Consider the following 21,454-nt stretch of genomic DNA (forward strand, 5'->3'; position numbering starts at 1 on the left):
AACTGGTTCATCAGATATGCTTCTGCTTTAGACCCTTTAATCAATAAGTGATTCATCAGTTGTCTAGCAGGAAATTGTAGACCTGGGCATCTTTCTTGTTATTGATTCCGAAGTAAAGTTGTGGCCCTTGGATTTCTAAATAGCAATTTTGTATTATATTCTCAGATGTACTCCAATCCTATATTTAAATGCTTCCAGATTTAACTTCTTCAGAGTGTTAAATGTCTTGCCAGAATTAGTTAAAATTTATTGCACAGATTCTAAAATCTTTGTGTCTCTTTCATCTCATTGCAGGGTAGTGTCTACGTGTCATTCTTTGGTGGTTGGGGTTATTGGCTTGTACATTTTCTTGTTTGATGAGGCTACTATTGCTGATCCACTGTGGTAAGCTGTTTCTTTCCAATATAGTCAATTTGATTTATGTTTTGATTTTAATTATTAATAAGAACGTCTCTTTACTTTAAAACAGAAAACATATCTATGGTGTATGGTTTGTTAAAATGCTTGTGTTCAGACATATTTCAGCAAGGTGCATTAGAATGATTTATTTTAGATTTAATACAAATAATGAGGGCCATTTTGCATTAGTATAGCAATTATTATCCAAAACAGGGAGAATATGATGATTATGTAAACGTTTATACCGTGTTAGTGAGTGAAATCAAGTTATTGTAAACACTGCACTGAGCAAAAATGAGTTATTATTGAGATAGGGTAGTCAGATAGATAGGATAGACTTAGTCTTTAAATTTATGTTTGACCCATCATTTGATATCAAAGATAGGAAAATGAGAATTATAGATGTCCATGTGAGAGGAATTTAGTACCACATGAGATGATTTGAAGCACGAATAATAATTATGTTTAGCCATAACACGATAATTTGTAAGATGATTCTTTCTGAAGAATTTAAATGTCATTCCAATGGCAGAAGTTTTACAGACTGTACTTCCTGGCATTATATGAGAAGACTTAGTTCAGTTTAGTTTGAGGGATTGGTAGTGTTTTGAAAAAGCACTGCATAGGGATGTGATAGACATGGGTTCTGAGGGATGTGGGGCAATTTGACCAGGTCTTTTGACCATCTCTATTTGACTGCAATGATGTTGGTTTTTATTCATAAATATGGAATTATGCTGGTCAGAGTTATACCAGTATTCATACATTTTCACTGAGAAGATATTTTTCAAAGTGAATTAATTTAGTGAATTTCATTCCTTGACCAGGTTTTAATGTGCTCTACCTAAACAATTGCTACTTTTTTTTCCATATTTTTATTTTACCCACACGATTGTCAACAGAACCAGTTGTTTTGGGAAGTAAATTTTATAACAAAGATTTGATTCGTTGACCAATTTATCCTTATCAAATTTTTACCTATTATACTCTTTGATAGTTTAACATTTTCTTAGATACCATAATTTATTCCAGGTCCAATTTTCCTGGATCATATTTACAGATCAAAATTTGTAAAGAAGATATGACTTCTACTAAATATTTCCACTTGTAGTTTACCTGTTGTCAGTTTTATTTTATGTTCATTTTACCAGTAGTTCACATTAAAAGTCAGATAAAGGACTGATAATTTGCATTTGTTTCTTGGAGCCAAGAGCATGAACAGGGCAAAAGTGTAGGATCTTGATATGTGTAAGGGTCGAAACAGCAGGATTAAATTGTTCTGTTCCGATCATTTTCTAATGTGTGATAATAGGCAAATCTCTCCAATCCTCAGTAAAGTGAGGATAACAGTATAGTGCCTCTAAATCAGGGGCAGGCTAGATGATTTCTTGAGGCTATTTGAGTCTCTGATTCAGAATAAGGAATCAAAACAACAACAACCAGCATCTGGAATTCCATTTGAGTCCTTTCACAAACAAATCATATGAGGACACACTTATAAAATGTTGTCTTTTGGTAATATTATTTTCATAAAACTTTGGGCTAATAAGTATAAACAATTATGATTATTCAGTTAGAAGCATTATAGCTAACACAATACCTTGTGCAAATGACAAGTTACCATTTGAGCGCCTATAGAAAACATTTAAATTATATTTAAATCTCAATAGAAAAAAAAGTAGCTGTCATCTATAACCATGTGCTAAAAAAAGGAACCTGTTTTTTAATATTTATAGGGGTGATCCATCTCTTGTGAAAGTGAATATTGCTATTGCTTCAGGCTACCTCATTTCTGGTATGTGATATGTTGTTCACTGTCTGTTTCTTTTTAGACTACTTATGGAATTATGCAAAGAATACATACATAGTCTATGCTTTTGGTTTATTTATTTAAGAAGCAAATTTTAGGATCCATACTGAGGGAAAAAAATATCTGCTCTAATGGTAGAACATGAAACATTTTTCATGTTGGCTCTCTGGTTCTCAAAGATCAGAGCTGCAGAGTGGGGCCTCAGTTAGGCCTGGATGTTTTTTTTTTCACTAGTGATGGTTCCTTTTTGGACTAAAGAGTCGCTCAGGTGCAATTACCATGACGCTAAGGAAGTTTAAGCCTCAGGGTCTTCACTTGCAAGGGCCCTTGAAATGTGCTCCCATGGTCATGGTTTTGTATTGTTTTGGTAAGATTTGCAAAAGTAAGGTATTTTAGTCATAATCAGTTAAGATCATGGACTCTTTCTACTTCACATTTCCCTCTGTCATATTTTCTCTCATGTTGGATGAGGTTGGAATAACCTTTTATACGACGAGACAGAGGGGAAGTTAAGTTGAGAATTTGCCATTTAAACTGCTCTTTGAAAAGACATTTTGGACTGTCTTAATAAAACAAGAGAGAAATAAGAAATCCCTGATTTGGACATTTATGCAGGGAACCCTATTTTGTAATTTTCAAATTTAATAAACAGCTGAAAGAAAATCCAAGTAAAAATAATGGACTATGGAACAAAAGTGATAAAGATGAGTGATGGACTCAGTAGAAAATTTTCTGCCATCAAGAAGTGAATTGTAAAAAAAAAAATTAGATTAAACCAAAACACAGTAATTTATTAAGAGGAAAATATACATTTGGGATAGAAATAATGAATAGGCTATTGGATTATTCAACAGCCCAGTTAAAAGAAGAGTGAATCTTGTGGACACGTTGGGAAAAGATTTGCTCTTTGGCACAAAATGCTGTCATTGACAAGGTTAACACAAAATTTATAATATGCCTCATACACTGGTTAATGAGTATTGTCAATTCAGAGAGTAGTTACTACCCAGGAAATCTTGTACAAAAGAAACTTGATAAAAATTTTCTCAAATAAGGTAATAATTCAAAACACTTAAAAATAAGTTATGAACAGAAACAAACTTTCTAAACCAAGCTGAATGAAAGGTGAATTCTTTTATTCTCTCTATAGAAAATATTATAAGATCATTATCATATAAATTGGTGACCAAAGAATATACAGCCAAATATAGGAAAAATGTATCTAGAGAAGCATATCAGGCAGTTAATTACTAATAGTTTTAAATTTTCTTGATTTCCACATTTGTGGTATTTTTTCCTCTCCTTAAAATTTATAATTTGATGATATCTTTTACCTTTATATATATTCACATCTAGTTTTGTATTAGTAATTTTTATTTTTTATAAAAGAAGCTCCTCATGCTATAAGCTCCAAACTCACAAAACCTGAATCATCCTCTGGTTTCCATCCATGAGAGCCATTTGTTTCCAGGTTTAAATTTCATGTTTAACCATTTGGTAAAGAAAATACTTGTGTTCACAGTTTGAGATGTTTCTGTTTTATTAAATGAAACAATTTTCTGAATTGTGGTATTGATTTAGAATTTAAAGAAAAATGGATGCCTTGAGCTCTTTTTTAAGATATCTTTTTAATAGTTATAGTTCTTCGTGTTTTGGGGTGGTTTTTTTTTTGCTATTTTGAATTAATATTTAACCACATTCTTTGTTAACTTTTAAATTTTTTTGCTGAATTTGTGTTGTAAATGAGTTGGTCGTTTTATACCTTTTCTGAGATCGTCTTATCCGTTTGAGTTATTATAGTGACAAAAATCAGTAATTTAGCCTTATTTTAAAATTATTTTTATTCTATAATATTTTCATTTTATTTAACCCTTGTAACAAGTTATTCGTTTATACTTTCAACAAATACGTTACATTGCATAGCTATACGCCTGGCACTGTGCTGGATGCCCGCACTTGGTCCTCTTCCCAGAGAAGTCCCAGTAGTGTAGGGGAGACAGTTATCCGGAAGCACATACTTCGTGGTAAAAGGGGTAGTTGAACTCCTGATGTGCGAGACGAGTGCTGTGGGCTCAGAGTGGACTGTGATGTGATGTCAGGAGAAAGTTAAATACACTTGAAAAACAATGAAGCTTTCTTCCTGTGTAATATCTTATTTTTCCTTGTTGCAGATTTGTTGATTCTCATTTGGTATTGGAAAGTGATTGGTGACAAGTATTTTATAATTCACCATTGTACAGCGCTGTATGCATACTACTTTGTACTGGTGAGTGCCAGGATTTACAGTGGTCTGACAAGCAGACAAGATTGGGAGTAACGACTCAAGGGTGAAGATAAATCTAAACATACAATTCTTAATTTATAAAGATCAACCCCAAATGCATTCAGGAATCACTCTTGTGATGTTATCCTGTGTATTAACAAAAATAATAGCTTTACTTACGCGTGTGTGTTAGTGTGTCTATTTGGATTCACACACTTTGAGAAAGTCCGATGACCCCAATTTCCTGAATGTTCACTCAAAACCTTTAGGATCATGTGGCTACTGATATTTGTCTGTCTTTCTAGATGCATGTATGTTTTAACAGCCGGAGCTAGGTATAGATTCCTGTATAACCAGCTGAAGTATTTCTTTTCTGTTTAATTTTATGTACAGTTCCACGTACATGCATAGTTACACTTAAGTATGCTAGAGCAGGGGTGGAGGGGGAGGGCGGGGGGAGTCTTGTTCAGAGGCTTCATCAGAACTTCCAGACTGAGCTAATAGAGGAACCAGCAAATCTGGGACACTAGTGCATATTAACTTTTATTTCTAACATTATTTTTCTACATTATACATTTGTAAATTAGCAATTTTATATCCCTTGCATCTTTGATAGGTTTCTCCTCAATCAATTATTTTTCAACCTAGATATACCACCAAACCCAAGATAGATACTGGGAAATAATAGACGTATGTAAACTCGAATAGTATACATTTTATGTAATACATGTGGTATACCATTCCATGTTTTTCCTGTTTTAAAACATAAATGTAACCACTGGCTTTTTTTTTTCTTATTTGGTATTACTAAAATCTGTATATTACTGGACATTTGTGACGATTTTGAGGGCTTTTAAAAACTCATACAAATGTGTATTAATATTCTTCTATTTTTCTTTATATTGCCCCACACAAGGATAGCTGGTGAATAAGACATCAGATTACATTATTTCTGCAAGAATAAGATACATCAAAGCATCTCTTTATATCACCCATTTAAAGTTATAAGTCTAAATAATTAATGTTTTAAAAACTATGCTGGTTTTAATGTTATAAATAAGTAGGTATTTATAGGATCCCAGTATCCATAATCACTTTATTCTTCTGAAGCAATAGGCTATTCTTACTGGCATTTCCTACTGTTTATTTCCTTGTCTTCCTTTTTAGATTTTAATACATTATAGGTAGTTATAACATATAGACTTCTACCTTTTACAGGTCTTAGATAGTTGCAATACATGCACTTTGTTTCTTGAACACTTTTGCTAAAAAGATGTGGAAACTGACTAACAAAATATTGGTTGACTCAGGGAAGAATGTGTGTGGGTACTCGTGTGAGTTTAATATCCTGCTGCAGGTTAGAAGTATGGTCTCTAAACATGAGTCACAAATAATCATTGTGCTATGAAAAGAATATAAGCTGGTGAAAGATAACAGGTCATTTACATGCATTTGTAAATGTGACTAGTATGAACTGCTGTTCTCTCTCGGCCACTGAAGTCACAGGCTTGGCAAATGGCTGCTGTACATGGATTGGCAAGTTGAATATTTCATTATGTGGGAGGAATACTGTTTTCTCTTTGGACTTTTATGCCTTTATAAAATGTTAGTGAAGTGAATGCTGGATTTTTAAAAAAGAAATTAACTGCTGCCTTATTTAGTAAAGTTGATAAGAAAATCAACTGCAATTTTTTCAAGAGATGGTTGCTTTTTTGATATGTCTTCCTGTTTTCTATTGTATGAAATAAATGAATGGTATGAAAGAAAATTAGCTAATTAAAGTGAATCTATTCATAGGGAAACAAAATAGAAACAAAATTGATGAAATAAATATTTATAGATGTAGAGATCCTATGTCATTTATAGATCTTACATTTACTATTTGAATATAAGAAAATTTTTTCCCATGCAATGAATTCCCAGGTTACTTTGTGCATTTTAAGTAAGGCTAACAAAATACCAACAGCAAGTACTACTACTATTATTATTTTGTATAAACTTTTATGAAATTCTTATCCCTTATGCAATGAGAACTGGCATTTGGAAAGCACTTCAACTTGATACTTCTGCAACTATTTAAGCTGTTTGTAGTAAGCTTTTTTTCTTAAAAGATTTTCTAACTGGAACTAATTAAAACTTAAAGTGAAGAATAGAGGCTAATTACCTGTAGGTTTTAAATATACGCCCTACTGAATAGTTGAATGTAAATAACAACTTTACCTTATCTGGCATAACAAAAGTAAGAGTCTTTTTTTTTTTTTTTTTTTAAAGTAAGAGTCTTTTGAACTTAGGGTATTGTAGGTTGTAAATAGGTTATATAATGTCTTGATCCTCTCTCTAATGTATTTACTGGAGTTTTAAAATTATCTCATGGAATAATTTAGAGCTTAAGAAATCTTCTCTTCTGCCTACATAGAAAGGTAAAAATCCTACAGCTTTTTTCTTGATATTCAGCTTTCATCCCTTGGGCAGGATACTCATTATCAGGGAAAATATGACAGGTTAATCTCTTATCATAAAGGAAGTGACACATTTAGGCTTTAATGTCCTGTGTTTAGGGATAAACCATCCTCTTTTGTTCTCCCTTTCTGACTTCTTGGATAACGTTAGTTTTCTCCTGTATTCCTTGTGAATCACCTCCTCTCCCCAATCAAACCACATCTTTAGATACTGAGTTATAGTATATTTGGGAAACTTTTAAACTTGACAAGAAAATCACTGAGTCTCTGCGTACTTGGCCAACTCTTCTGCATCTTTCCATTACCCTAAGATCTAATCATTAAACCATTCTGCTGCAATTTAAGAAGAAAATTTGGTTTCAGATGCCTCTTGTTACATTTATTTAAGGGTATTAGTATTAGGTGTGATACTTTGAAGGTGAAGATTTTTGATTTTTGTTTAATATTTTACCCCAGTTATCTATGTTTTAAAAACATTTTGCAAACAATTGTGTATGAAGTGGTACTGAAAAATGAGATAAATTATGTAAGATAATGTAAAGTTGTAAATTATGTCAGGAGACAAGAAGTAGAAAAATACTGGTCTTATGTTTAGTCTAAACAAAAATTTCCACAATGCTGTGAAACAAATGCCATGACTCACTAACATTTTATCATTAACAGTGTTAAAAAAGAAAAACTACGTTTTAAGGTGAGTTAAATAGTGTTGCATGTTCTGTTACACTTAAATAATGTATTTCCTCTTTTTCTCCCATTAAGATAGCCTTAAAGAAAAATTTTAGGTAACTATATAGTGGCTGTTACAGCAACATTTTAAGATAACAAAATTTCAAAAATTAACATTTCTGTAGACTAGGTAGGTATTAAAAATAGGTACTTAACATAGCTCACTAAAGCAAGATTCACTAGTAAGGTCTTTGTGATTTCTATTTCCCACTAAATTTATATATAATAAGACATCTTAAGTATTTAAATCAAATAAAAATATTTTTTAAAGTTGTATAATATGTTAGATAACTTTTTTTCCTACTGAAATAAAAAATTGACAGCTTTCTTATACAGTAATGAGTGATAGACTAGCAGAAGTAAGTCTTAGAAATTGTTTTATTAGTATTTCTATAGCTCACTTATACAAATCTATATAAAAGCACTATGATACAGTTAGTTTATTACTTTTACTACTAACTGAGGGATTAGCCATGGTAAAAATATTCAGTGCTCAGTTTTTTATTCATAGAATATGTGTTCTATATGTGTGTGTATATATAAAGATACATACATATTCCATATATGTATGTGTGTTTTTGGTTTTGGAATTTGTTTCAGTATTTCATTTTTAATATAGAATACCTGATGTGAGCATTTCCCATATTTCACGAACATAACAAACCTCCTCTAAGGCCTTCCTCAGTTTCGGTCAGGAGGAATTCTTCTCTTTCTTCCTGGTTCTGTGTTTACTGCTTCATGCTCTTTTGTGGGCACAGAGCATCTCCTCAGATCTGCATAGTGGGATTACCTTAGCAGAGCTGTGTCCCTTTCTTTCTCTAAGCTGGGTTGATGTTTTGAAACCTATTTCCCTTTAATAACCAGGAAAGAAAACAGTTCATGTATTGGACTTGATGTGTGATGATAAAATAGATGTCAACGAAGAGGATTGCTATGTCCACCCTCGTCAATATTTTGTTCTTAATTAGGCTTTTTAAAAAGAAATCTTATCATATGATTCTTCTTACATGAGGTAACTAAAGTAGTCAAATTCCTAGAGACAGAAAATAAGATAGGGGCTGGATGAAGGGGGTGTCGGGAAGTTACTGTTTATGGGTAAGAGTTTCAGTTGGGAATATAAAGAAGTTCTGGAGGTGGATAGGTGATAGCAGCACAACAACATGAATGTACTTAATGCCACTGAGCTGTACACTTAAAAGTGGTTAAAAGGGTAAATTTTGTGTTATGTATGTTTTACCACAATAAAATAAAGTTTAAAATATGCAGGCTTATCAATTGACTGAAGCAAGGTTATGAAGAGGAACTAATAATATGTTGGATGTTGTATTACATTTTTTAAAGTTTCAGGCTGGAATAATAAGCTGAAACAAATAGATGGAACTGAATAGTGATGAATGTCAAGTTTTGCACTTGGACTTGACAATGTATAAAAAGAGGGGAATGACTGGGAAGTGGCAGGTGACCACAATTGTAGTTGTACCGATAGCATGTCTCATCTGCTAAAAAAGAAAGCTGTTTTTAAATGTTTACTCTATTAGGGGAGGTACGGTATCCAGTTCAAACAAGTTACAGTCTCCTAGTTAGACCATACCCACAGCATCTGGAGTCTCTAAAATTGCATATGTTCAGGGGCGAGCTGCCAGATAACTGTAGAGGGGAGATTAGATTAGGTGGCTATTGTCCTGGGATAAACAACTGAAGGACCCAGAGAGGTCAGCTTAGAAGAGATAAGTTGTAGGACAACTACATGGCTTTGAAATGTCCTTGCAAATGTGAGAGGACTGTTAAGTGGGAGAGGAAGTAGACTTACTCTGATTTAATTCAGACATTGGAATTAGGACCAATGGGGATGGTAAAGAGAGGTAGGGGAGACTGCTGTTTTACAAAAGGGACATTCCCAGTGAATAGAAGATTATAACAATAGCCTTTTAAAGTGGTTCTTTTACCATAAGATATCTTCAATCAGATAGATATAAAAATAGATATAATAAGTAGAAGCTTTAGGTCGGAGCTTATACTAAATCATCTTTAAAGTTCTATTCTAAGTCTGAGATTCTGTGATTCAACTGTTTTGATGAACTGATTGGATTTAGTTCTAATACTGGAGAGCTAGACAATGGGCAAGTAAGAATAAGCTACGTTTTGTCACCAAGTTCTTAAGTAACCCAGGGAGGAAGGGGTGAAAGCAGCTGGTCTGCAGATCCATTCACTTCCTTGGGAGAAAGGGAGGGGAAGAAAAGAAGGCAAGTGACCCAGGTCTAATCTGCTTGTCGACAGGACCTTTGGGTAAATAGGGTATGTACCGACATTTGTTAGGAGAAAGAGGTCTTAACTCTGGAATGCTCTTAGCCTGTTGCTGGCTAAGGATTCCCTATAGTAAAGAGAACCCAGGCTCTGTGAGGCCTGGCTCTTTGGAGAATGTCATGTAGTCTGTACAGTTTTTTGGAGGTATAAAATGGAGATGTTTTATAAGATAAACTCTCACTGCGTGTGAGGAACTTGGTGAACCTCACCTAGTAGAGCCTTCACATCTTCTGGGCCAGTGCTGCTTGTTCAACACAGGAAGGACCTGGCTTGCCAACTGCCCTTCACGTCCCAGACCTCTCTCTACTTCCTCTGAATTATCTGATGGCCTCTATCCTTGTAGTAGTTAGTAAAGCTTAATTCTAGGTAAGATCACTGTTTCACATGAGCCAGATTGGGCAATCCAGTCCGGTCCTGTGTGTTAGCTCAGACCTTCAACTCTGTCTTATAAGTAAATCATCAAAAACCTTGAATGATTAAAGTTAGGCAAAGAGTAATTAAATATAGGGTGGATTTTGTTCCTAAATCTCATTTCTAGATTAATGGTGCTCTGAAAGGGTTTCCCATGGAAATGTCCTAAGATTATGGGTCAGTCTAAATAGCCTAGAAAAAGTACCTCATAATTGCTACAGTAGAACATAGTCACATTTTTATATAAACCCCAGTGCCCATAACTTACCTCACACCAATTACATAGCCCTAGTGGTGGGAAAGTGTGCCCATCCCACTCCAAGCCATTGATAGTGGCACGGTATTTAGTATCATGCTAGCAGTAGTAAGTGCATAATAATTTTATTTATCTTTCTCCCTCACCTTCTAAATTCCTGACCCTAGCCACTCTTGGCTGTTAGAAAATTAAATGTCCCGTGATAAGAAAATCCAGATTTTCATAATCACTGGCTGAAAGGAAAATTTTCTTTTAAGCTCTGGAAGGGATCAGACAAATCTTATTTTGTTTTCCCTCATAGAGTCATGCAGAGACCATGGCCAGTATGAATTTTACTATAGGCAAAGCTCCTTAAAGATAGATGGCAGAAGTGGAAACACCATATTGACCAGAGTCAGTTGTGAGTTTTGCCATAATTTACTAACAGTAAAGTATCAAAATTTATAATTTATTAGAGCTGAATTAAACCTGTCCTCTTACTAGTGTCTATCTCACTTGGATTTTAGTAGGTTTTGTTGGTGGGATGAGGATAAGGTAACAAGGAATTATACATAACCTGAATCTTATCTAATGGCCACCTGTGCCTGTGGAAGCCTGTGCCACACGTGATGCTGACTCTCATGGGCGAACTGGATTAAACAGGTCGAGAGTCATTGATGTGCGGGATCAGAGACTATGGAAGCCAGGCTACTGACGCATAGTTCACTGGCTCGCAGTGGTTTTGAACTGAGGAGGTGGTGGTGGGGAGAGGTAAGGAATAAGAATATGATAGCTCCCTAATTCAGTCCCGCAGGTTCCGAGATTTAACTATGGGAAACTATCTTTAAAAATTCAAGTAACACATCACCCAGTGACAACTCTGTAATGCTATAGCAATTTAGGAAATGGAAAGATGAATGTGTTAATTTCCATTATTTTTTTTGTCTGAATATGGATGTTTATAAAAAAATTCTGAGTTTGTAGACATACAGGGCTTAGTAAGTATAACGTTTTCTAGGTCTGAGTCTCCAGAGATAACTACTGACGATACTTACGTATATTCTTGCAGTTTATATAAATTGTGCAGGAATTTTCATATATATATATATATATATATATATATATATATATATATATATATATATATATATTTATGTTTCTTTAAAATTTTCCGAGAGAGCTTTTGAGGTAGATGAGACTTAGTCAGTCTTCCAAAAAAAAAGATAAAAGCATGTTTAGATCAGCCGAAAAAAGTAGGGAAGGCTTTCTAGGTTGGAAAACATGAGGAGAAGAGGTCAGATCTTCATGGGTGGTAGGAAGGACTTGGGTTGTCAGCCTACGGGATTCACGTGGGCTCAGCGGTGGTTGTAAGTTTGGATGAGTCAGATGGGGCTGCCTGATGGAGTGAACATTCTAACTCATCAGCCTTGCGTTGTACTTTTCACAGAATTGTTGTAGAACCTTTAGCCAAAAGATAACTTGATGCAGTTGGCATATTAGAAAAATAAATCTGGTGGTGATAACATAGGAAAAAGAAAGCTGCGTGGGAGAGGATCTCTTTGAGGAGGTTATTGGAATAATGTAGATGATAGATTATGAAGAACTTAACTTTGGTGGTTTTATTAGTGAGGAAGAAACTAAAAGCGATTTTGTAGTCAATAGGTCATGGTGACTAATTTTGGATTTCAGAGAAGGAAAGGAAAGAAGAGAGCAAAGTGACCGAGGGCACTAGAGAAATGTGAGACCCTGAAGGAAATGGGAGAAAGAGTTTGGGCAGGAATATGCTTGTAGATGTTGTGAGGTTTGTGGTGATACATGGTTATTCCAGGGGAAAAGGGCCCATGTGCCATTAGAAATAAGGTGTGTCTTGTGGGGGGAGGGCGATCAGGGTCAGGGACCAGAAGGAGGTTGGTCCTGTAAAAGAGGCAAAGGAGAACTTCAGAAGGGTAGAAAGAAAACCACAAAAGAATACATTTGGAAAACAGTGGTTAAGGCCCCTTACAGCAACATTGTAAGTTAAAAAGCTATGATAAGTAATGTACAAGCAGAGGGTATTTGAAAAAATTAATTAGGTCATTCATTGTTATTTGAAGATTAGAATATATTGACAAGCAAAAAAGAAAAGACAATGTCCCAATCCCACAACCCAGAGATAACTATTTATATTTACTTAATTACCATTTACATTTAGGAGTGTATCCTATTTGTGTATACATATAAGTAAAAAAAATAGCATTCTGGGTATGAATATATATTACAAAAATGGGATTGAAACCAAAAATTTTAAATTGTTTTACATATTGAAGTATTGCATACAACAAAATAACTGGTAATCTTGTGTCAGAAAGCAAGGAACCTATCAAAGACTAATAGGGTCTTGTCGAAAAGACACAGGAACCAACATGATGGCTCTCACTTTGGCTAAAAATGTGACATTTTGATCATCAGTTAGAATACTGCCTTTGGCCAGTGAAACCGATTGACTTGTGAGATCTTAATTATATTGAAAAAAAAAAAAAAAGAAAGGAAGAAGGAAGAAAGCTTGGTGGTCCTTGCATGAGGTCTCATGTGGGTGCTGTTAGGTAGCTGTTGGGACTGGATCATCCAAAGGGTCAACTGAGTTGAAAGGGGCTCATTTAAGTAGTTGGTAGTTGATGCTGGCTCCCTGCTCGGACATCAGCAGGCTCGTTGCCTAGAGCTCCTGTATGTGGCCCCTCCATGTGGCTTGAGCCTCTCACAGCCTGGCTATGGTGTTCAGAGAGAGAGCATCTCAAGAGTGAGTGTTCCAACGGACCCAGGAGGAAGTTGCATGGCTTCTTATGACCTAGCTTCAGAAGACCCAGAACTTCACTTCCACTGCATTCTGCTGTTCAAGTGAGTCACTGAGGCAGACCAGATTCAAGGGGAGGAAAGTAAGACTCCACCTCTTGATATGAGGAAGGGAAGGAATTGATGGTGGTCACTTAGGTGACAGCCACCTCTTGATTTGTCAATGTTAGACATCGTTAATTATCTTCTTGCCACGATGGGTAAGAATTTAACACTCACACCTCTATTTCCCTTCCCTTCTTTTTTCCCATGTAGTTAAAGTAATTTGAGTTTCTCTCTCCGTTCCTTTGGAAACTTTAAACACTTTTATTTCTGGTTTGTGGCGCCTCTTGATCCTTTAAGGTGAAGATGTTTGTGCTTCTGTCCTTCCATCCACTTCTTTTTTCTTTTTTTTAAGGTTGACATTTTTATTTTTTATTTATTTATTTATTCATTTATGGCTGTGTTGGGTCTTCGTTTCTGTGCGAGGGCTTTCTCTAGTTGTGGCAAGCGGGGGCCACTCTTCATCACGGTGCGCGGGCCTCTCACTATCGTGGCCTCTCTTGTTGCGGAGCACAGGTTCCAGACGCGCAGGCTCAGTAATTGTGGCTCACGGGCCCAGTTGCTCCGCGGCATGTGGGATCCTCCCAGACCAGGGCTTGAACCCGTGTCACCTGCATTAGCAGGCAGACTCAACCACTGCACCACCAGGGAAGCCCTCCATCCACTTCTGTCACTCCCACTGTGCTTCCCAGTTTCTGTCATTTGTACTTGTACTCTTGTATCACCAAGATTTGAAAATATTTGCCTTTTATTCTATAATCATATTGTTTTCCTTTATATCCAGTTGATCCTACACAGAGAAAATAAAGTGTTTATTATGACTGTATTAAAATAGTTCACTGCACAACCAGGATTACATTTCCTGTCTAATTTTTGCTTCGAGTTTCTAATTGCCTTCCTTTTTTTCTTGTAACATATGCCTTTGTCTTATATTTGAGTTGTTCCATGTCTTGGAGGATAGCATCCCATCTCTGCAGTCGTCTTTCCCCAGATACCTGCCCCTGGAGCTCTCCATTCTCCTGCTCTCTAGGTCTGCTACTTGATGTCCCAGGCTTCCTGCCTTTACTCCCCTATTTTGGGGTCACTGTTTCCTGCATCCCATATCTGTCTTGGTTTATTGATTCGTGCTGCAACATATCCTCAAATAATTGTCTAAGAAAGAGCATAAAGGAGGTTCACTCTCTATGTCTTCAGCAAGTTCTGAAAATGCTTTTATTTTCAGGCCATTTGGTTGTATCATTATCTCTGTTGATGGCATATGGATATATAATCGTATTTAATCAATTCCCTATTGTTATGTGTTTGTTCTAAGTTTCACTATTGTATATAACTTGAGGAAACATGCTTATGTTTTCATATTTGTGCCTATACATAATTATTTTCAAAGACTAATTTTGTGGGATTTCTGGGCGAATGGTATGTACATTTTTAAGGGTAGTGACATGTTCTACTAAAATTCTCTTTAGAAAAGTTACCCTGTCCCCTCAAAAAGATGTATGTGCGTATGTGATTTAAGTGGTTAACGTGTAGGGATTATTATGTGTAAATGGTTCTTTTCATCAAGAGATTGGTTGGTTTTTGTTGTTGGATCTGTTTGTTTTTGTTTTATGAATACTGGCAGTTCATAGGGCTCAGAAACTTTGAGGAAGGTGGGCCAGAATTTTCTGAGCAAATTGGAAATGTTATCTGGAAAGAAGATAGACATGTACTTGGACAGTCATTAAATATTTGAAGGGTTATCATATGAAAAAAAGATTTTGGATAACCAAGATCAAGAGTAGGACTGGCAGGTGGACGTCAAAGAGGGTACAGTATAGCTCTGGAACTTTTGGAAAGCTGCTTTAGGAGATGCTACTCTCCTCACCATGGAGCTGTGCACGCTGGGGGGCAACCTGGAAGAGCTTTTGTAGAAGGGATTTAAAACTCTGTGGGTAATTGAAATAGGCAATCTTCAGAGGCCATTTTAACTCTACCATGCTGTGATGGTCATAAGCATAAATTTGTGGTGAAGAATTAAGTTTGGGTTGGGTGCAGTATAGTTGTGCAAAGTGAGGTCAAAGGTTGGTATAACCTATTGGGTAAATAAAACAGGTGAGTCTTCTTTTAGAAGTATTTATTTTCCTTTTCAACCTGGATTTTTTTCTGCAGCAATTAGAAAGTAACATTAACTACTTTTGGAGGAGTGATTATTAATATGATTCATCTTTTATAGTAAAATAGCAGTAGTGAACCTACATTTAGTCCTTACTAATTGTGATGGTGATCTGTCTTTCTTATCATCCGTTCATCATCATCATTTCAGGCGTGGCCCTTAGTCCTGTGTAGTCATCCAAGGATCAGGCATCAGTGACTAGAGGTGGAGGCTTCTATCTAGGAAAGAAGGAATAGGTCCTTTTAGGACTTGTTCAAACTTATTTAATCTTCTTTATAGCTATAGTAAGAAAAATTACCTGGTTCAATTTCACTTTTTAACTTAATTTTTTTTAGAGTGCCTTTTCTGTTTTAGTATTTTTCCTGTTTGCCATTAGTATGCATTTTGTCTTTTATAATTTTTTTTTAAACTGTTCTTAAATTTATTTATTTATTTATTTATTTTTGGCTGTGTTGGGTCCTCGTTTCTGTGCGAGGGCCTTCCCCGGTTGTGGCGAGCGGGGGCCACTCTTCATCACGGTGCGCGGGCCTCTCACTGTCGCGGCCTCTCTTGTTGCGGAGCACAGGCTCCAGACGCGCAGGCTCAGTAGTTGTGGCTCACGGGCCCAGTTGCTCCGCGGCATGTGGGATCTTCCCAGACCAGGGCTCGAATCCGTGTCCCCTGCATTGGCAGGAAGATTCTCAACCACTGCGCCACCAGGGAAGCCCTCTTTTTAAATTTTTTAAAAATCTATTTATTTATTTACTTTTGGCTGCATTGGGTCTTAGTTGCTGCGCATGGTCTTCTCATTGTGGTGGCTTCTTTTGTTGCTGAGCATGGGCTCTAGGCGCGCGGGCTTCAGTAGTTGTGGCTCACGGGCTCTAGAGCACAGGCTCAGTAGTTGTGGTGCACGGGCTTAGTTACTCCACAACATGTGAGATCTTCCCGGACCAGGGCTCAAGCTCGTGTCTCCTGCATTGGTAGGAGGATTCTTAACCGCTGTGCCACCAGGGAAGCCCCCATTTTTGAGTTCTACTGAAGCCTGCATGCCTAGAGCCCGTGCTCCATGACAAGAGAAGCCACTGCAACGAGAAGCCCACGCGCCGCAACGAAGCGTAGCCCCAGCTCACCGCAACTAGAGAAAGCCCGCGTGCAGCAATGAAGACCCAATGCAGCCAAAAAAATAAAATAAAATAAAAAACTCAAAAATGTTACCAGAAAAGAGTAGCTACATTAAATAGTACTTTTTTTTTAAACTAAAATTGTAACTTATTGGAATCCATCTAGGGTACTCTAGAGTGTCTTAAAATGATAGATATTTTAGAAATAGATGGCATATATGATGACTTTATACATACAAATGACCTTACAAACAGCTGATCTACCAGAACAAGCCTGTAAATACAAAGTGGATAGATATTCTTAGAGAGCTGGAAACTTAATTCTTATAACTCTAAAAGCCTGCTATTGCTAGTAAGTAAAATTTTATGTATTTTATGCTTAAACACCTTTGTTGAGAAAATATTTAGCTTGAGATCATCATACTGGACTGATAACAGTAATGTGGGCCTCTAAGAGCAGAGTTACAAGTCAAAGTGAATTTTACATTTAACTGTAGTTATTTTACTTCTGCAAAAAAATAAGGATATCCTAAAGGCCTCAGGCATTTCAGAAAAGTATTATTGGAAAAGGAAATAAGGAGTAAAAATATCCTACTGTGTCATGGATAGAAAGATATCATTATTATTTTTTCATTAAATATAGGTAATAACTGTTTAGTCCTATTGTATTTACATTCTCCTTTTTAAAAGTCTTACATTTATGCTTCTTAAAGACATAATAAAAAAAATAATATAACCTACTACGTTTAAATGTCTAACAAAGAAAAATAAAAGGCCAGAAAGAAACATTATAAAAATATTATATTTTTCCACAATTTTATTTATTTAGTCCCACTGTTAACTACTAATTGCCACCATTAACTGGTCCTGTTGTTTAAATAAATGCATTTATTGTAACAGAAAAGTAAATAGTACAGAATAATATATAATTTCAAATTTACACGTATTTCCGTGTTAAAGTAATAACACACGCGCGTAGTTATTTCCCGTGTATTGTCGTGTGGTTTTGGACCGCTGTGTCTGTGTCTGGTTGACTCTAAAGTGTTGAGCGTCCTCTCCTCCCACCACCTCTGTGCACAGTGCTCATGTTGGACGCTGTCTTTGTCTCTCTGCTGTCCTCTTCTTCCTCATCACCCATTTCAGCTTCACTAAGGACAGTGAGTTTGAGATTATAAAAAGTTTTAGATTCACTTTGGAAAGCTAACTCTTGCAGTCCAGCTCTCAGTTTTTAATCCCTAAAATAATTTACATAGAGAAGAACTGAGAATCTTCAAATAAAGAGTCCATTCATTATTATTTTTTTCATTATTGCTTTATATTTTTCCCATTTGGAAGGCAGTGTGGTATAAACAGTAGGAAAAGTATTTCTGAAGTTCTGGTATATCTAATGTTTTGAGGGCAGGTGGGACTATTTCTTTTGTTGTGTAATCATAATTGATTTAATTGGAAGTGCTAGAATGACTCCATTTACCTAGTAACACTTAAAATTACATAAAATTTTTGAAATGCATACTTCGTTTTTCTTTCTAATGCTTATTAACTCTACTATACTTTTCCAGTTATTAAATTAGTGGAAAGTACTAGGCATTATGTTTCTAAATTCAGAAAGGTCCCCAAAGTGTGTGTTTTAGCTATAGGATCTTCTGATTGACAAATATATTTTTCAGGTCAAATATGACAGATATGGTTTAACATGTGTTGTTATGTTTGACAAATGTGTATCTGCTCACAGGCTTATATATTGTTACTTAGGAAGTGAAGTACACTCTTGAGATTTTTAAGGTGCTCCTAATGGATATAAACTACATTCCTGTTTGATATTTAATTGCTATAAAATTTCTCAACTTCCTAAATTCACACTACTTTGATCATTATTTCTACAGTAATTTGAGAATGCTGATACTAATGGCTATGTGCAGAATTCATTAGTTTAGCGTGAGACAACTGCTTGAAATCTGTTTTTCTAAGTGAATATGGTATATACATAAGAGAACATAAGTGTACAATATGTTGTCTTTAAAAAATGCTGTAGAATTCTAATGACATTTCTAAGTTTTCATGGAGAAGAAAATCTGTTTAGCAGACTTGGTTTGTGTTTATGTTGATCATTATTTTATGCTGAGAAGCTATTGAATGTTTCTTCGATATTTGGAAATTTTGATAAGAATGTTTTCCCTGACATTATGTTTTATGTTTTATCACCCAGAGGGATGGAGTGCTGGGATACATTGGGAATTTTCGCCTGCTTGCAGAACTTTCCAGCCCTTTTGTGAATCAGCGGTAGGTTACTGATATCATTAATTATTTTAAACTTGGGCTGTTTGGTTTGGGGAAATTTTTCCCCAAGATCCTAAATTTAAAAATGAGAGTATGTGATATAAATGATCACCATTGTACAAATGAGGAAACTGAGCCTTGGAAAGGTTAGGGAAACTTATCCAAGATTCCCAAGCTAGAAGGTGGTGGTCCTGGCTCTTGAACCCAGCTCTCTTTGTGGTATGATGATACTTTGTTTTCCTGGATTTATCTTGGGTCCAGTTAATATTCCTGACACCAACTTCCTCCTGTTCCCAAATTCTGACACCAACATTATCTTAGTCCCTCTTTTAAAATAATCTTTTCATTTTAGATTTACAGAAAAGTTACAAAGATAGCACAGAAACTCCCATATACCCTTCACCTAGTTTCCCCTATTAATATCTTACATTATCATGGAACATTTGTCAAAACTAAGAAACCAGCATCGATACTTTACTATTAAGTGAACTTCAGACTTTGTTGGATTTCAGGAGTTTTTCCATTAGTATCTTCTTTTTGTTCTTCGATTCAGTCTAGGCTGCCATATTGCATTTAGTTGTCACGCCTCCCCAGTCTCCCCTCGTCTGTAACAGATTCTTAGTCTTTCCTTGTTTTTCATGACCCTGACAGTGTTAAGGGATACTGTCCAGTTATTCAGTAGAATGTCTTCCAGTCTGGATTTGCCTGTTTTTCTCATGACTGGACGGAGGTTATAGGTTTTTGGAAGGAATCCTATAGAGGTGAAGTGCCCTTCTCATCACATATCAGGGGCTACATGATATCCATGTGACATCACTGGGGATGTGAACTTTCATCATGTGGTTGAGGTGGTGTTTGCCAGGTTTCTCCACTGTGAAGTTTTTCCTTTTCTTTACTCTCTTCTTTGAAAGCAAGGACTGAAGTATAGCCCACTCTCAAAGGGGGTGGCGGGAGAGAAATTAAGCTCCACCTCCTGGAGGGAGGTAGTTGCTCATTTTTGACAATGGGTTTATTATTATCTTTTATTACCCTTATCTTGTCATTTAACAGGGGTCTGCTGACATTTTTTCTGTGAAATGTTTAGCTGCTCCTTTCATTCCACATCCATGGTCCCAGTTTAGGGCCTTCGGGATCTCCATGGTTGATTACTGCGATAGCTTTCCAACTGACTTCCTAATTCTAATTCCTCATTCACCCACTCTTCAGTCCTTTCCTCACAGTGCTACCAAAGTCATCTTTCTTGTGTTCCACTTTCAGTACCTTACTTTCTTACTAAACACTGCATCCTCTTTAGATTCTTCTCTGAACTTTCGAAGCTCTCTGTGATGTGCGCCATGTCTCCAGCCTTATTTCTTACCACTCATTAGAGTTGGTTTTGCACCCTTACTGTCTCACGCACCTGTGGATTTTTCTCACTTTTCTTCCTTTATTCCCATCCTCTATTTTCCCTCCATCTTCGAAAAATTTACCTATCTTTCAAGTCTTAGGTCAAAATCCCAAACCCAAGGAAGGCTCCCACAATTACATGTAGCCTTTTGTAACTTAGTACAGAGATAACCCAGAGAATTGGGAGTCAAATCAGACTCATGTGAGTTAGGGAGCTTACCCTGTATCAATCCTATCTCAAGAATACAAGTAATCACGAGATACTGGCAAAGCAAGGCAATGTTCAGGACCATCAGCATGGCTCCCTAGGTCTTTTTTGCATTGGGCATACTCTGGAATGAGGTTACCTATGAGGTCTCTAAGTGATATGTATAGTTCATATTGCTGACATGGAAGGAACTCTCTTGGTTATGAAGCCATCTCCATTTAATACTCAGATAGTTACATAGCTCATTATAACTTTCCTGGGGCAGGGGTCAGACCCCATAAATCCATACATTCTAGGTTCATTTATCATAAGCAATACTAGACTAGGTATATCCTAAAAGCATGCCATGGATGAAGACTCTCCTACTACAAATACCATTAGTATGCTTACCAAGCAATTAGCCTCGTCACCCTTTTTTCTTGCCAGTGGTGGAAGGGATGGTCCTTCCACCTCCAAACAGGAGAGATTAGATTACAGATCTGCTGCTTTCCCAGGTACTTCTGTACTGTTTTATATTGTTTGCCAGTGTTTCATATGTTATAATTTTATTTCTTCAAGAAGATACTAAGTTCCTTAGGCTTGGCCATTTAAAATTTTTTTTTTAATTATTTATTTATTTATTTATTTATTTTTGGCTGTGTTGGTTCTTAGTTTCTGTGCGAGGGCTTTCTCTAGTTGCGGCAAGCGGGGGCCACTCTTCATCGCGGTGCGCAGGCCTCTCACTGTCGCAGCCTCTCTTGTTGTGGAGCACAGGCTCCAGATGCGCAGGCTCAGTAGTTGTGGTGCACGGGCTTAGTTGCTCCACGGCATGTGGGATCTTCCCAGACCAGGGCTCGAACCCGTGTCCCCTGCA

The 21,454-nt window shown here is 36.3% G+C and overlaps 1 protein-coding gene across 9 annotated transcripts in view; it reads left to right on the forward strand.

Moving 5' to 3' along the window:
- The window catches only part of LOC118891859 (TLC domain-containing protein 4-like), a 93,634-nt gene that overhangs the window by 54,558 nt on the left and 17,622 nt on the right, over window positions 1–21,454 (forward strand). For all 9 annotated transcript variants that reach the window (XM_036845711.1, XM_036845692.1, XM_036845658.1 and 6 more), the window contains 4 exons: window positions 295–384; window positions 2,136–2,194; window positions 4,381–4,475; window positions 18,937–19,010. In XM_036845711.1, the coding sequence (XP_036701606.1) occupies window positions 295–384; window positions 2,136–2,194; window positions 4,381–4,475; window positions 18,937–19,010 (318 nt within the window). The remainder of the gene's footprint in view (window positions 1–294; window positions 385–2,135; window positions 2,195–4,380; window positions 4,476–18,936; window positions 19,011–21,454) is intronic.

Source organism: Balaenoptera musculus, chromosome 1 (genome assembly GCF_009873245.2).
Source record: "Balaenoptera musculus isolate JJ_BM4_2016_0621 chromosome 1, mBalMus1.pri.v3, whole genome shotgun sequence".
Lineage (NCBI taxonomy): Eukaryota > Metazoa > Chordata > Mammalia > Artiodactyla > Balaenopteridae > Balaenoptera > Balaenoptera musculus.